We start from the raw sequence: 16851 nt of genomic DNA on the forward strand, positions 1-16851 counted from the left end.
GACATTTGAAAATTGACTCTTAGTACACTGTGATATCCATCAGAATAAGTTCAGGCATCATCTCAGTTACTCAGTTCTATATCAACTAGCTAAGAATGAAGTTGAGAGCTATAAAAACAATACATGGTATTTAGAGTGTTCAAAACACTTCACACACACATTTCAGAAGCCCTGTAAATTGTTGTCCATATATTATTGTTCCCATATTGAAGGCTGGAGGAGAAGTGAATCTCAAAGGTTTGAACATTGATTTAACTGGCTAACATAAAAATGTAGAGTTTGGATTGGATGCAGGACTTCTAAAAGTCATTTGCAAAAGAACTTGCAAGTGTACTTGTTTTTTTCAGAATTTTATGCACAAGCTTCTTAGTATTCTAGAAAGAAAATGCTAAGAAGGGGCTACAAAGACTTAATAATTTTTCAGGAAGAGATTAAGTCTTCTTAATGCCTAAACACATCATAGCATAGTTGCATTCTGCTAATAGATGTTCAGAGCATACACCTTACATATTTCTCCTTCATGCTTATGCATTTTACAGGTTATTAATAGCCTCTAGTATATAATACTAAAAATGTCAGTTCCTCTCCAATGTCTTCAAAATAATTTCATTATTATGTTAATATGAAGCCCTCTGTGGATAATGTTTTGTCAATCTTTTTAAAAGGGATTGTATGTTACATTATAAAAATTATATGCTTAACACTTTCTAGTTGTTAAGTAATTACCATGACCAGCTCCACGAACTTTGAAGATCACTTTCAGATTGTTTTGCCTAAGATTTACCACCATTTTTGTTATAAAATCATGGAGCCGGAAGGGACCACATGGGTCTTCTAGTCCAACCCCATGCAATGAAGGAATCTTTTGCCCAACACAGGGCTTGAACCTGTGAACTTGAGTTAGGGTTACCATGTGTCCAGAATTTCCCAGACATAGACGAGATTTGGCCGTCGGAAACAGTGTCCAGGCAGAAATCACTGAAATGTCCAGGGGGGGGGGGAGCTCAAGAACTTTGAGCAGAACTGAAAAAAGCTCAGAACTGAAAAAAACCCTTCCCCAAGGCAACCCTACTTGAGTTTAAGAGTCTCATGCTCTATGGATTGAGCTGCCCCACAGGCACCAAGACTTCATAGGTTTCTGAGTCACGCTGTAGCCTTCTCTGTCCAGAAAATGCATACCCATCTTTTTTCTCTCTGGAAAAGTGAAACCAATCTGACTGGCAAAATGTCCGGTTTTGAGCTTAAGAGGCAGTGTGTGTAGAGATTTGTGCAGTAGGGGCCTTTTCATTTTGATTGACATGTCTAGCGTTAATTACAGCGCATTATTTTCCCCGGGTACTCCAATTACAGTTAGAACTGATATTTTCATTGTCACATATAATATGCTTAGGAAAGAACAGCAGCATTTTTTTAAAAAAAATTCAGCCTGCAATTCAGTGCACACTTTCTTGAGAACAAGACTCATTGAATTTAGTGAGACTGACTTTAGAGTAAACATGCATAAGACTGCACTCTTATTCTCTCTGACCATAGTAAAATATGCTTTGCTGAGATATGTTTGAAAATATACATCCCATTCCTTCTTTAAAACTGTATAGCCCAATCCATAGATCTTCAGGCATAATCATAATTGTAGTCTCCTCCTCCTTCATACCACTAAATGCATGTTTGAAGAAGGTGGCAGGGTCCACCTCCTTTCCTTTCACAAGCAAGTAGCATTCAGCTATCAAAACTTGGTACAGCAGTATTTTGTGCTCTTGTGATTCATGTGTCCCCTCATAGCCTGTTTCCTGATGGAGAAAACCCACATTAAATTTAAGCTAAGCTTGAATACAGTGATCCTTTCCCCTTTTCTTTAATTTTAGACAGCTAACTGTACTTTTCCTATTCTTTTTCCTGTGCCTCTACAGCGCTTTATCAGAGATTTTGTTCACATATATCATATCTATCTCTGACAAGTTTCAGCAAATTCAGTAATATACATATAGTGACAGAGATTGCCATCCTATCCACACCTAGCCTGGGAGAAATCCCCATTAAAGACCGCGGGGCATATTTCCAATACTGAGAGGATGAATGAGATCATGAAATTAAAATAAAAATTAAGGAATTTGATCTCAGTGTTTTGTCAGTCCCATTTTGATGCAACATATGCAGTTTATTTGTCAATAACATAAATAGTGCTTTGGAAAATACTTAAAAAAGTATTAAGGCACAATAAGGGCTGTGTCTATACACACTACCGTGCTTTGAGTTTTCACCTCCTTAAAATAAATTTGCCAAACCTCTGTTTCTTACAGCCTGATTCCTATGCAAGATGTTCTGCGATATAAACGTCACATGGGAGGTGGACTAAAGCTACCACCTTTAGGATCTGGTAGGGATGTGAAGCAGACAGCTTTGACTAAGAAGGAACAGCATGCTGGGGTCAAAATGCATGCATCTGGGATCCCAGTAAGTGTGCTATTTATATATTAATTTGGAAACTAGGGTTGTGCACCACAATTTTCCCCAGGCAAACTGGGCATATTCAGCAGTATTTAGGTGTTGCCTGAGTTGGGCTGAGATAGTTACAGATCGCTGCAGGTCGGATTGGGTGGCCCACAGTGATCCAGGACTGTCAGGCATCAAGCAGAAAGGAGAGACAGGCATCGTGTTGGAAAACCCCATTGAAAGGCTGAGACATACCTGGCCAAAAACTGCATCGTCCCAGGAGAAGCTTGTCTGATGGCCCTTGCCTGAAGCACCACCCTGCAGGATTATTGTAGAGGCATCAATCTTGCATCAATGCTGCTGCAGGAAAGCCACTTGCAAAGCAGCACCCCCTTAGTTGTGAGTGGGGAGAAGGAGAGGCAATGCCTCCTTCCCTCATGCTCCCTGCCTGCTGCATGTTTAATTGGGGTTTTAAACAATTAATTAAGCATTATCCCTCCCCCTGAACTATTTTGGAACCAGATCCAGGCAGGGCAGATGGTGCCCAGCTTGACCTGGTATGGGTTGGCCTGACAGACACCCTTTTCCTTCTCCATCAGGGCCATGAGTTGTGTGCAGCACTATCAAAAACTATAGGGGAGAATCTGCATTTTACACATAGCAGCAAGAATCATTCTGTGGATCCAAGGAAAATCAGTAGAGCCCTGGAAAATGTGTCCATATTTGATTATAAGGAATTTACACTTGTTGAACCAGCTTTGTACAGATCTATTAGAAATGTGCTCCGAATGACACTTTTTGGGCAACATTGTATCTGGCATATGATGTTATTTTTACCAGTACGGAAGCAAGGCAGTGAGAACCCTGGAAGATTCAAATTAAGTACAAATTTCACCATGGCAATGGGATTGCCATGTGGGAGATCCCAAGAATGACCTGAAAAAAGCAGTTTTTGAAGGGTAACCAGTTTGACATCATCTTTCCACCTTTCCCCCAAAAATCTTAAGTGCAGGGGGTACCAGGTTACCACCTCAGAAGCGGGTAATGGTAAATATGGCTATGATTACTTGTAGGGTTGAGAGCCTTGTGGATTCCAAATGCCCTGACCAGGTCTAGTTCTGATTGAACTGAATTCTCAGACACCTACAATTCTTAATCTTTTCTATATTTATACTGTCTGAGATGTGTTGGGTTTTTCTTCTTCTTCTAACAACACTCAAGGGAGTGGCCTGGATCGTTGTGTCAAAATTTCAGGACAATCGGTCAAGTGGTTACGGAGAAAAGTGGAGCCCGCACTTTCATCATTTATCATTCATCACTTACGTAGGTGTGAACTTTTAGCAGACAAACCATCTTGGTTTTAGGATAGCCCAAGCTAAGGAATTCCTTTTCACAAAATAATTCAAGGTCTCTGGGGAAATGTCTCATAAAGCTTGCAACCAAGAATTGTAGGAGAAAAGTGCTGAGGCCCTTGAAGATCTGGGACAATGTTATTTATATGAAAATTGAAGGGGGAAAAGTGATGGAGGCTAACAGACATCTCTGTCTTGCATCCCTTGAAGTTGGAATCGCATTGTTGAGGTCACCATTAAAGCCAGCTCACCAATCTGAAAATAAAGAGTTTTAATTAAAATCTATATTTCCTTGTCAGTACTTGTAGTGAGCAATTAAAGCACAAGTCCCTCTCTGTTTATCAAACCCAAGGTCAATGCCAAGGATAATGTTAGTATGTTTGAAGGAAGCAAGTTGTGTGGGTGGAGCTTGTAGTACAATCCTGGTCTTGCAGATAAGCATATCTGTGACACTGCTCACATTTTTCGTCAAGATTCTTTGGTGTAAGGAAATATACATTTCTAGGTAATCTTATATACTTGATCATTTCATGTTTTTCAGATACAATTAAATATGTTGCATAATGAATCTAAATACTCTACGAAGGATTTTCTGCAGAATTTGCTGGTCTGTGGACTGCAGTTTGCTTAGTAGTCAATTAGGACTCCCTGAAAAATTTAAAATTATTTATTAAAAAAATAATAATAGACAAAATGAGAGTTTTGAACTACCAGATGCAATCATACAAAGTCGATATTTAGAAAAAGCATATACAAGCATTTTATATTATTTTCTTAAGTCTTAATTCTTTCCTTTTATTTGCTTTTTCAAAACAAATACTAGCAGTCTGTTTGGAGAAACTAGCAGAACGAATTTCAACATTGATATGTCTAAATTACATCCAAAAAATAAGAGCAAATATTATTAAGGCAATGTGGCAGCAATCTGTGTTTGAGTGGATGTAACAAAAGAAAATGGCTTGTTCCATCACTAGGAATTGCGATGATATATTCTAAATTGACATGAAATGGTTTCTGATAGGGTGGGCAACATCTGCTTCCACTTTGTGTGATGGTGGCCTGTGGCTCCAATATGCAGGCATCATTGCGTGAGCATACAATTCAGAAGTATGCCTCTCTATAACTCCATTAGGAATTTGCTCTCCACTCCCCCCCCCAATCTTTCTTTAAGCACTAAGCTACTGAGGAAGACAGTTTCCTTTTATTAAAAAGCTTGCCCTAGTAGAAATCTCACAATCAAATTTGCACAGTTGTGTCATGGGGTGCTGCAGGGTGGTATTCTATCTTCCAATGTTTAACACCTATATGATGTCAGTCATTAGGGAATTTGGGGACCAGGTGTCGCCACACTCAGCTCTATTTCTGTATAACATCTGGATCAGGAGAGACTATGCAAGCCCTGGACTCTGGTCTGGATGCAGCGGTGGGCTGGATGAGGGGAAATAAGCTTTGGGTGAGTGATTCTTGTGTCAGAGAAATTGATCAGTCACCTGTTCTGAATAGGTTTTCACTTCCTCCGAAGGAGCTAGTTCAGAGCTTTAGGATGGTCCTATATCCAGATTTGTCACTAGCCTTGGGGGCTAGAAGTTGGTTTTACAGGCTTCAGCTGGTAAGACAAATGCAAACATTATTGGACCAGGTTAGCTTGACCACAGATGCTTTGGACTATAGCTCACATCATCCTTGACTATTGGCTATACTGGCTAGGGCTGATGGGACTTGTAGTCCACAACACATGGTGGGCGCCAGGGTACAGTTGTTTTGTTTTGTTTTTGCAGCTGTGCCTTGTTTAATTCTGGGTCTGCCTTTCAAATGCTTCATGGAGTTTCCATTCTGTGGGGTATTTGTAGATTTAAAAAAACCACCCTGTTTCTGCTCATGGATTTGTCTATCTGGATTGAGACAAAACATTTATTGTGAATTTAACTTTCATCGGTATAACCAAATCCTCTCAATGGTCTAGGACTGGCACATTGTATTTGGTCATACAAGTATTGCGTGTGGAGGTCCCCAAACCACCCCTAAATAAATCACAACGTAGACAGGATTTAAGTTTAATGGTTTTTGGCATGAATTTGGCCACAACTTTATTAAATCCAAAACAATGTGAGTGGTTGCGTAGGCATTGGTTCTCAACTGTCACCTAAGGACAGAAATGATAATAATAATAACTTGCCTTGTCAACACGGGGAAATCCAACAGGGAGAGACGGGGACCCGGGTGCACTGAACGAGAGGCTCCCAGAGGCATCTCCCTTCAGGCTCCCAGAGGCATCAATATGCCGCCCTGGCCCCTTACCTTGGGGTTACGGACACAGCATAGAGCCCCTGTATCCCTGACCAGGATTTCCCCAACCACGCAGGCATAAACTTGGGGCCAACTTAATCAATAAGATCCTTTAATACAACCAAACTAACCAATGCCTAACCACCAACCTTACAAGTTGTGACTATTTGCTATGCAGTAGGCGAAAACCCAGATGGCACCAGCCAATCAGCCAAATGGGAAAAATTCCTACCGGCCCCTGAATACAGGCGACCAAAAAATAATAATCATAGCAATGTCAACACAGAGGCCTAAAAACAGCGGAGGGAGGGTGGGGATCAGAAACGCAGCCAAAGAGAAGGAAAAAACCAAGCATTTAAGTATTTATACCCCAGGGGCTTGACTTACTAAATTGATACATACAATTATGCCCAACAACAGCCCATATCCAATCAAACGGTGGCCACTCATGCCCCCACCTTTGTCACAGACGTGGTTTGCTAGCCCCCACCGCAAATCGTGCTCTCTATAATGGAGAACCCGCAATGTAGAAATACTGACATTTGACAGCCCTTTTATAGATTTCATAGTAGGTGAGTGCAAGTTGAATCCCAATAAATATCCATGCAGTACATAATAGCTGCAAGAATCTACATTAGCTCAAATAAGAGATTAATTTAATGATAATGAAATCCATTGATCAGTAATCTAACAATCAAGGGAATTGAAACTATTTCCTACTCACAAACTGCAACAACAACAGCAGCAGCAATTTATTATTTATACCCTGCCCATCTGGCTGGGTTTCCCCAGCCACTCTGGTTGGCTTCCAACAAAATATTAAAATACAATAGTCCTTCAAATATTAAAGGCTTCCCTAAACAGGGCTGCCTTCAGATGTCTCCTAAAAGTCTGGTAGTTGTTCTTTCCTTTGACATCTGGTGGGAGGGTGTTCCATAGGGCGGGCGTCACTACTGAGAAGGCCCTGTGCTTGGTTCCCTGTAACTTCACTTCTCGCAGTGAGGGAACTGCCAGAAGGCCCTCAGCACTGGACCTCAGTGTCCAGGCTGAACAATGGGGGTGGAGACGCTCCTTCAGGTATACTGGACCGAGGCCATTTAGGGCTTTAAAGGTCAGCACCAACACTTTGAAATGTGCTCGGAAACATACTGGGAGCCAATGTTGGTCTTTCAAGACCAGAGTTATGTGATCTCGGCAGCCGCTCCCAGTCACCAGTTTAGCTGCCACATTCTGGGTTACTTGTAGTTTCTGGGTCACCTTCAAAGGTAGCCCCACGTAGAGTGCATTGCAGTAGTCCAAGCAAGAGATAACTAGAACATGCACCACTCTGACAAGACAGGTAGGGTCTCAGATGGAACTGATAAACAACTGACCTGGACACAGAATGGACCTGCGCCTCCATGGACAGCTGCAAGTCCAAAATGACTCCCAGGCTGCGCACATGGTCCTTCAGGGGCACAGTTACCCCATTCATGACCAGGGAGTCCTCCACACCTGCCCGCCTCCTGTCCCCCACAAACAGTACTTCTGTTTTGTCAGGATTCAACCTCAATCTGCTAGCCGCCATCCATCCAGACACTCACACAGGACCTTCACTGCCTTTCACTGGTTCTGATTTGAAAAAGAGGTAGAACTGGGTATCATCTGCATACTGACGAACACCCAGCCCAAACCCCCTGATGATCTCTCCCAGCAACTTCATGTAGTGTAGATGCTGAAAAGCATGGGGGAGAAGATGGAACCCTGAGGCACCCCACAAGTGAGAGCCCAGGGGTCTGAACACGTATCCCCCACCACCACTTTCTGAACATGGATCTGGGTCTAACTAGAGCTCACTTGCACCTATGCGATGAGAGGACTTCAGTTTAGTCACCACTGTAGTCATTTAAAAATGCCCCAAGAATACCATATGATTCTGCTCAAACTGAGAATTTTCCTTGTTTGTTTGCACAGATAAAGCTAAGGTGCCCTTGCCAGCTACAAGCTGCAGAGAAATGCATCTTTGTGTAACAGATGATGAGTGAAAGGGTTGTTTAGTTTAAAAGCTGGAATTTATTCAAGGAGCATAGAGATGTGAGGTTGGAACAAGTATTCACTCATCCATGCAAACAGTGATGTTGCCTAGAGAGACAAATAATTTCTGAAGGAAGGGTAGAAAAGAAGAATTAGCATTTTTTTTACCGCATCATTAAATGGATAGCAATAAAGTTAGTAAAAAATATATAGTCAAATGAATGTTGCTGATGGGAAGATTTTTGGAATATTGCTATAGCAATATCTCTGACAGATGAAATCTTGATTTTAACAGATTAAAGAAGTGAAAGATCTTAAGGAGCTTCATTTATATTTGAGAAGATTAAAATATCCCATTATCTTGAGGTTACTCAGATTGGAAGAAAAGAAAAAAATGAAAGAACAGAAATCCAAAAGGTCACCAAAGAGGGGTTAGTAACTTAAGTATTTTTTATAGCATGTGAAGGAAGGATATTTTAGGTGATGGTTATGACATTTCTGTACAGGATACAGACCTATGGATATCCATACACTTTGATTTCTGACTATCATATTTAGTATTTATCTACTTTCATCTCAAAATGTACTTACTTGATTTTAGCGCTGATCTGTTCATGCTATTAGGGTGTTATGGACAAATATTTACACAGTATGTTTTTCCATTTTGTATTCAGGAAGCAAGTCTGTGGGCAAGTTTGCAATTCAATGACTAGAAATGTGCCATTTGATTTACAAAAAAACTGCAGAATCTGAATGTTTGTGACAACCCTCTCTGCAGTATTCAGGGAGGGATTGTTAACACATGGGTGCATTTCCTTAATAAAATGACGAGGACCTCTGCTAATTTCTTGAAAGTCGGCTTTGACATTGACGTATGAGACTGAAAATGTTTATTCATCCGTCATCGTCAGTGTCATTCACGTGGTGTCCGATTATTAACCATGTATGTCCTGGAGTTCCTCATTTGGAATATACTTTGCACAACTCTATAGACTACAGTCCTCTGATGAAACGTTTACAAGGTGGTGGGCATCTAGTACACAGAAACCTGTGATTATCTGCAGCACTGACTAGGGAGCACATGGTATTCCACACATAGCTAGCATGATAAGACACTTGTCTAGGACCAGTCATGTCTGATGTGAATGTGCTGTGTAATCTCAGAGTGATTCCAAGCTCTTGTCATCACCCTCTTGATCACAGCTATAAATACACTCATTGGTGGCCATTTTTGTGCATTTGTTTGTTTCTTTGAAAGCATCCATTGACAGTGTTGTGGCAGGTAGTGTAATGCTGGTCTGCAAGCATAAGGTAAAGGGACCCCTGACCAGTCCAGGTCCAGTCGTGACCAACTCTGGAGTTGCGGCGCTCATCTTGCTCTATTGGCCGAGGGAGCCGGCATACAGCTTCCAGGTAATTTGGCTAGCATGACAAAGCCGCTTCTGGCGAACCAGAGCAGCACACGGAAATGCAGTTTACCTTCCCACTGTAGTGGTACCTATTTATCTACTTGCACTTTGACGTGCTTTTGAACTTCTTGGTTGGCAGGACCTGGGACCGAGCAACGGGACCCCGTCGCGGGGATTCAAACCACCGACCTTCTAATCGGCAAGCCCTAGGCTCTGTGGTTTAACCCACAGCGCCACCCGCGTCCCTTGCAAGCATACTGTGGACATATAAACATTGCAGTTTTACAAATAGCACCCAACTAAACTGAAATGTGCCTTACTTTGATTCACAATGGGCCACAGTTTCTTCTCTGGTGGAAGAGTTGTGTGATCTCTACCACACAACTTCTTTCCCCATCACCCTCCATTGCAAAGAATTAGTGGACATGGACACATTGCAGTTTTATTATACATAGCAACGAACAGAGCTTTAAAAAGTCCTATGCTCGCTGTCATGAGTGTGTGCACAGTTAAATCATACCTCCTCAGTAGTGAACAGAGACCAAGATCTCTGCTTGTTTGGCAAAGCTTTCTTACTCCTGCTTTAAGAAACAGCCACATGTAAAGTGAGTGGGTTACTGGAAACTCAGATTTTGTAGGCATGAAAGTGGCATTGTTGAGGCCACTGGAGCTGTTAGTTAGCTTTTACTGAAAGTCAGGAAGGGACCAAGAATAAAATAGCTTTGGAGTCCTTGCCATGGGTACAATGCAAGTCCATTTACTCCTGATCTGTAGGCTAAAGCTGTCTCAACATATGGAAATTGAAAAACACGGGTTTTGATAAAGTGAAATATGTTTGTTTTTGTTTTAAAAACCAGTTATGGAAAGTTGTCATTCTCAAGATTTCAGAACATTTTTGTCAGGATACTGGGGCCTCTTGAGGCCTTCAGGCCACCATGTGCTGGCCATCTCAGATTTAATGGATTCAGCAAATTTGAGTAGACAAAAATGTCATTAGTATTATATGGAACCATTCCTACATAGCTGTTTTCATTTATTTTTATTAACATTTCAGTGCATAAAGATTTTTACTGATGTGCAATGTGGGTTTCATTATTAATCTTTTATGTTGTGTTAATGAAGAGGAAATTCTATGCATACAAATGTGCTTAAGTACTCTGCTTAGCAGTGTCTGACTGTGGTGGTTGAAGGATTTCTGGGGCATGGGGAGAAGTTATAGTTACATTTTCGGATTCATTGACACTGATTTTCATTATTTTTAACGACACCTTCTCAGGTCACCTTCTGAAAGCATATAGTGGGTGGTTCATTGTGGCATGTCGAAACACTGTATTGTGACAACCCCCCAACAATCACTCAATAAAGTAGCTAAAAACAAAACTGTTGCAAACACTGTCTAACAAGGGCATTGGTATTTCCAATTGTGTTATTTTTGGTGACATTTCAGGGGGGCTTTTTATTTTCTTACAGATTGGTTTATGGCTTACCTTTCTACTTCCCTCAATAACTTTGATGATCCCCAATGGAGTGGCTTATCTTTAACAGTGTTTTCGTTATCTGCAACACTGCATTTCTACTGGCAAGTTTTAGATAGTGGCCTGTTAAAATTTAACATCTCATATTTCTTGTGAGAAATATTCCAGTTTGATTCGGTTACCTTGGTGAGCTGTTTCGACTTAAATTTATTTAAACCTAAGAGAACATGGTAGGGAACATCAGTGAGCTTGCAGTCTAAAGACAGGCCAGTGTAGTTGACAGGAGGTGGTATGAAAAAAGGAAAGTTGTGTTGCTTCTGGAAAGGTACGGTTCAGGAAGAAAATTTTGAAGAAGGATTTGAAGCCATTCTGAGTGTAGTTTGACAGAGGCATAGATCGTTGCAGTTGCAGAGAGTGGCACAGAAGTGGCACAAAAACATAAAATGGAAGCAGGTCATTAACAAAGGCCAATAGCAGATGAGCTCAGGTGAAGAGAGGGAATTGGGATAGCATTGGTACTGTTTGATACAGAGACAAGATGAAGGTTGAGTAAATTAAAAACATTATCAGCGAGATATTGTGTGAGTGGCAGAAAGTGACTTGGAGCCAGCAATGCCAGATAATTGTGACATGGAAATAAGTGAACACGGTTCTTCTTCTGGTATTCTACACAAGTCAGGCCCATCTCACAGGTCATTAGTGAGAGAATTGATATCCGGAGTGATCTGCCCAATAACAAAAACACTGCATGCTTCCAGGTTTTCTGAAGAAATATACCGCTCCGAAATTTCTTGCCTGTTGTTGCTGTGTTACCTTGGGATTGAATTTTATAAATTCCTGACCTATTAACACTGATTTATTCTAATTCCCATTTTATTCCTTGATTTCAACGAGAAATTGGGGTTTGTTTTTTATTAGTTCTGCTAAAAAACCTCACAGTTCTAATACATAGCATATACATATTTATATATATTGCATTTACAATATTATATGCATATTATATGCACATACAGTCCAGCTTTTTTAAACTAACAGACACATAAACAGATACATAAAGGTAAAGGGACCCCCTACCATTAGGTCCAGTCATGACTGACTCTAGGGTTGCGGCACTCAGCTCTCATTATTGGCCGAGGGAGCCGGTGTACAGCTTCCAGGTCATGTGGCCAGCATGACAAAGCCGCTTCTGGCGAACCAGAGCAGTGCACGGAAATGTCGTTTACCTTCCTGCTGTAGCGGTACCTATTTATCTACTTGCACTTTGATGTGCTTTCGAACTGCTAGGCTGGCAGAAGCTGGGACCGAGCAACGGGAGCTCACCCCGTTGCGGGGATTCGAACCGCCGACCTTCTGATCGGCAAGCCCTAGGCTCAGTGGTTTAGCCCACAGCTCCACCCGCGTCCCTGTACAAATAAAAGCTGCACCCACAAATAAGCCGCACCTTTAAAATTCGGTGGCTTGGGCGAGGCTTGGAATCCGCGGACAAGACGGGCGCCATTGCCCTGCGCTCCCAGGCTGCTTTCTGGTGGCGATGGGGAGCTGTGCTGCTTTGCCAGCAGCGTAAGATCGTAGATATAATCCACACTTTAACTTTTCACGATCGGAATTTGGAGGGGGGAAAGTGTGGCTTATATTCGGGCCAATATGGTAGTATAGCATGGCAACTGATGCTTTTATTTGTTAAAAATATTTTGTGTATAATTTTGTGTGCGCCCACACGCATATATATTCACAAGCAACTTGGTGCTCAGCACAAAAGGGGATCTGATGTGGGGAAAGCAGAACCACCAATTTCAAACCACTTCCTCTCCATCTCTGATGTTGTTTCTTGCCTGCTCCTCGCAGTGACATTGCAGCTTCCTGAGCTGGGAAGAAGTGGCAGCAGCTTTTCTCTCACCAGAAAATGCATGCATTGCCATTGGCATTTCAAATTTGCCATGTCGGCTGGTATCCACTAGCCTGGAAATCAGTGAAGACACTGCCTTCTAGTTGTGAGTCACAGAAGCTAGAAACATCTCAGAGGTCACCAGTAAAAAGATTCATATCTAGTCTGATATGCACGTCCTGTGCTTTAGCATTGCTATTCACCAACAGAGATGACATTATTCACTGACCTGCACTTTCTTATACATGCCTACTCATCATTAGGCTAGCCTAACTTGCAGAAGCCTTGAATCTTGGGAACACGGGTAAATAGGACTAAAACTTATTCTTTCAGTTAAATGGTATAATGCTACGGGCTTCCTTGATTTTGCACTATACTTGATTTAGATTGTTTCCTAATGGGTTATCCATTTCAGTATAGCATATGCTTATAGAAAAGTACCTTCATTAATTACAAGACACTTCTGGGGAAACAATAGATTTGTAACTCTCCCGCTCCCTTCACAAACTTGCCTTATTAATGTATTATATTTAAGCTGGTTAGCATTTGCATGTCAGTTTCCCCCAGTCATTTTATATTTGATTATGAATGATTGGGTGCAAAGTCATAGGTAGGTGAATCGACAGGAAACCAGATCTGACCAACCGAATAATAAATTGCTTGCTTTTGATAAGGGCCAGGATCCAAAGAATTATCCACCCCAGTTCCCTAAGCTCAAAGAGGCTAGGCCTTATGCACATTCTTAAATTGGAGCTCTTCTAAAGCGGTTCACAAATGAATCAATATTATTAATTCTACCAGCACTATTAAGTATGCTGGGAGGCCAATAGGTATGTGTTAGCTTCTCAGTCTGCATAAATAATTTCAAGAAACCATCCTCAGTTTCCCCTGCAGCAAGGAAGCCATGTAATAGATTGCACAATACTTAAAAGGGTTATTATAACAAAGCTGGCAGGAAGAAGTGTAGAGATGTATGCCAATAGGTTATACTGTACCACACATCTTGGATAAATGTGGTTTTTCTGTCTCTTCCTGTTTTACCAGAACAGACCTTGTTTTGTTAAAACAAATACCTTGTTAAAACAAATACTTTAAAAAGCAGGTGGGTGAGACCGGAAGTGGGTTCCCCCCTCCATGTGGTTTGATTTCAAACTCCACAGGCAAAGGAAGCAGGGTTTGCAAGAGCTGCCCAATCAGCTGATTGGTAGACCCTGCAAATCCTGCTTTCAGCAGGGATTGGCTCCATTTGGGAGCTCTTGCACCAGATTTTAAAGCCGCTGATTACAAACCCTGCTTGCCAAGTAACAACTGGGAGGACACTTTAAGGCTCTCAGTTGTTCCTTTTCAGCTAAATCTTTGTCTTTCCCACACCTGATGTTAACATTTCGTGGGGCAGGTGAATGTGGCTCTAGGAAAGCCGCCTTGTGAGCCAATTTAGGAACCTTGCTGGGCCTAATAAAGCACACAGGCTGGAGGTACCCTTGCCGCAGATATAAAAAAAAACCAGAATGAGCAGAAATATTAAGTTACAGCTGAGAAAAGCGAAATGAAATTTAGCGTGCTCATTTTCCTTATTTGCGTGTTTGGTCTTTGGCAGTGGTATACCAATGTAATATCAGATTTGGCCTACCATCAAGTGGAATATTTTCCCAGACTAGCAACTTTGCAGGGGTGTTTTCAGCACAATCTGCTCCCAATCACTCCTCCCTTATCCATTCTTGCTGTTGCCATTCCGAAACAGCCCCCTCCTTTTTCATTTTCACCCCACTGTGTCTTTATTAGGCTGTAAATCTGTCACCTCTGTATATTGTACCTAATGTTGAATGAAAGTCTTATTTAATGGGGAGGGGAAAGAATATATCTTCTTCTGTTACTGCTTTTTCCTCTCTTGAGCATACAACTTTCTTATACATGACCTAGCAAATGAACAATTGAGGGATGTGGGGCAGCCGCAGGCTAAAATGAGTGGAAGAAACATTTCAATCTATGGCAAGGTTGGAGAAGATGAAAAAAGCACCATCATATTCTAGGATAAGCTGTTGTCAAGGGTTAGTGGGGATATAAGGTAGGCCTTGCAGGGCAGAGCTGGTTTGGGCAAGCAATTATCTAGTGCAGGGTTTCCCAAACTGGGGTCTCCAACTGTTTTGGGACTACAATTCCTATCATCTCTGACCAATGGTCCTGCTGCTAAGGATGATGGGAGTCATAGTCCAAAACCAGCTGGAGACCCAAGTTTTAGAAACCCGGAACTATTGCAAGGATAGACATTCATCCAGGGTTTCATCTTTGCAAGCCTCACAAGTATGTCCCTGAAGCAGTCGGAAGGATTTTGTAGACTTTCCATTATTTGGTTCTTTGGATGGGATTTGCTTCTTTATTTTAAAATGCTGTATTGTGACTTTGTTAATGAAAACTTTAATACATTGAAAATATTTGGGGAAATACTAATGTAACTGTTGAACTGTTTTATGTTCAGCGCTCTTAGGCTGGAAGGTACCTAAAATTAAAGCTGATGAGATGGCGATGAAATTCAGGCTTTCCATACATAGAATGCATTTTTATTCATTGCGTGATGAGCTGCAGTCGTGTCGAGAGAGAGACAAAGAAAATTTTGACGCTGTACATGACTTGTGTGACTTCATACAGCCTATAACTCCAACTAAGCCTATTCATGAACCAGTGAGCATAGATAAGAGGACCTTTGCAAAAGCATTTGGAGCTGTCAGACTTCGCCCCTTGTGTGCTATTGATAAAGCATACTTGGAAAGTCAGAAGTTGGAAGCTGAGCTTAAAAAGGAGCGGCATGTCATGAAAATGCAGATTATTAAATGTGAAGTTACAGACTACATCCATCGTTTACAAGAAGATAAAATGGAGAAAGTTCAGATGGAATACGAAGAGGGAAAGCTCAAGACTAAAGATACTCTGGAAGAGCAGAAACACAAAAGATCAAAGTCAGTTAATAAACTGAGGCAAAAGTATACCAATTTTGTAAACATCAGGAAGAAAAAGACATTTGAACATACATTTGTTCAGCGCTTCAGCACTCAACATCTTTCTTTGACAAATGGCTTATTAAGACTGGATGGATGGAGGAAGAATGAAGAATCTGTGAAAGAACGAAAAGTTGCAATTAGAGGAATTATAGAAGAACAGAAGCAGCGAAGAGAGATGTTCGAAAATTTCCGCGAGGAGAGGTAAGTTTGCTTTTCTTAATTATTCACTGCACATAAAGCTTTTAAGTTTTCACAAATTTATAGATAGTCTTCAAGGATAGTTCTTGGGGAAAACTGGAACCCCCAATAAATAAATATTTATATCCTGATTTTCTGTGTCATGTCCAAGATGCCTAAAGTGGCTACTATATTGTTGTTGTTGTTGTTGTTTAGTCGTTTAGACGTGTCCAACTCTTCATGACCCATGGACCAGAGCACGCCAGGCACTCCTGTCTTCCACTGCCTCCCGCAGTTTGGTCAAACTCATGTTGGTAGCTTCGAGAACACTGTCCAACCATCTCGTCCTCAGTCGTCCCCTTCTCCTTCTGCCCTCAATCTTTCCCAGCATCAGGGAAAGGGTCTTTTCCAGGGAGTCTTCTCTTCTCATGATGTGGCCAAAGTATTGGAAAGTGGCTACTACATATACATATACATACTATACATATACATACATATGCGGGACGCGGGTGGCACTGTGGGTTAAACCACAGAGCCTAGGGCTTGCCAATCAGAAGGTCGGCAGTTCGAATCCCCACGACGGGGTGAGCTCCTGTTGCTTGGTCCCTGCTCCTGCCAACCTAGCAGTTTGAAAGCACGTCAAAGTGCAAGTAGATACCGGTAAATAGGTACCACTCCGGCGGGAAGGTAAATGGAGTTTCCCTGTGCTGCTCTGGTTCGCCAGAAGCGGATTAGTCATGCTGGCCACATGACCTGGAAGCTGTATGCCAGCTCCCTCGGCCAATAGAGCGAGATGAGCGCTGCAACCCCAGAGTCGGTCATGAC

At 41.7% G+C, this 16851-nt stretch overlaps 1 protein-coding gene across 2 annotated transcripts in view; it reads left to right on the forward strand.

Moving 5' to 3' along the window:
- LRRIQ3 (leucine rich repeats and IQ motif containing 3) overlaps positions 1-16851 on the forward strand; it is a 44147-nt gene that overhangs the window by 15528 nt on the left and 11768 nt on the right. For both annotated transcript variants that reach the window (XM_035124021.2, XM_060276818.1), the window contains exons 5-7: positions 2301-2454; positions 8380-8515; positions 15330-16050. In XM_035124021.2, coding sequence (XP_034979912.1) covers positions 2301-2454; positions 8380-8515; positions 15330-16050 — 1011 coding nt within the window. The remainder of the gene's footprint in view (positions 1-2300; positions 2455-8379; positions 8516-15329; positions 16051-16851) is intronic.

This window comes from Zootoca vivipara, chromosome 7, assembly GCF_963506605.1.
Source record: "Zootoca vivipara chromosome 7, rZooViv1.1, whole genome shotgun sequence".
In the NCBI taxonomy this organism is placed as follows: Eukaryota; Metazoa; Chordata; class Lepidosauria; order Squamata; family Lacertidae; genus Zootoca; species Zootoca vivipara.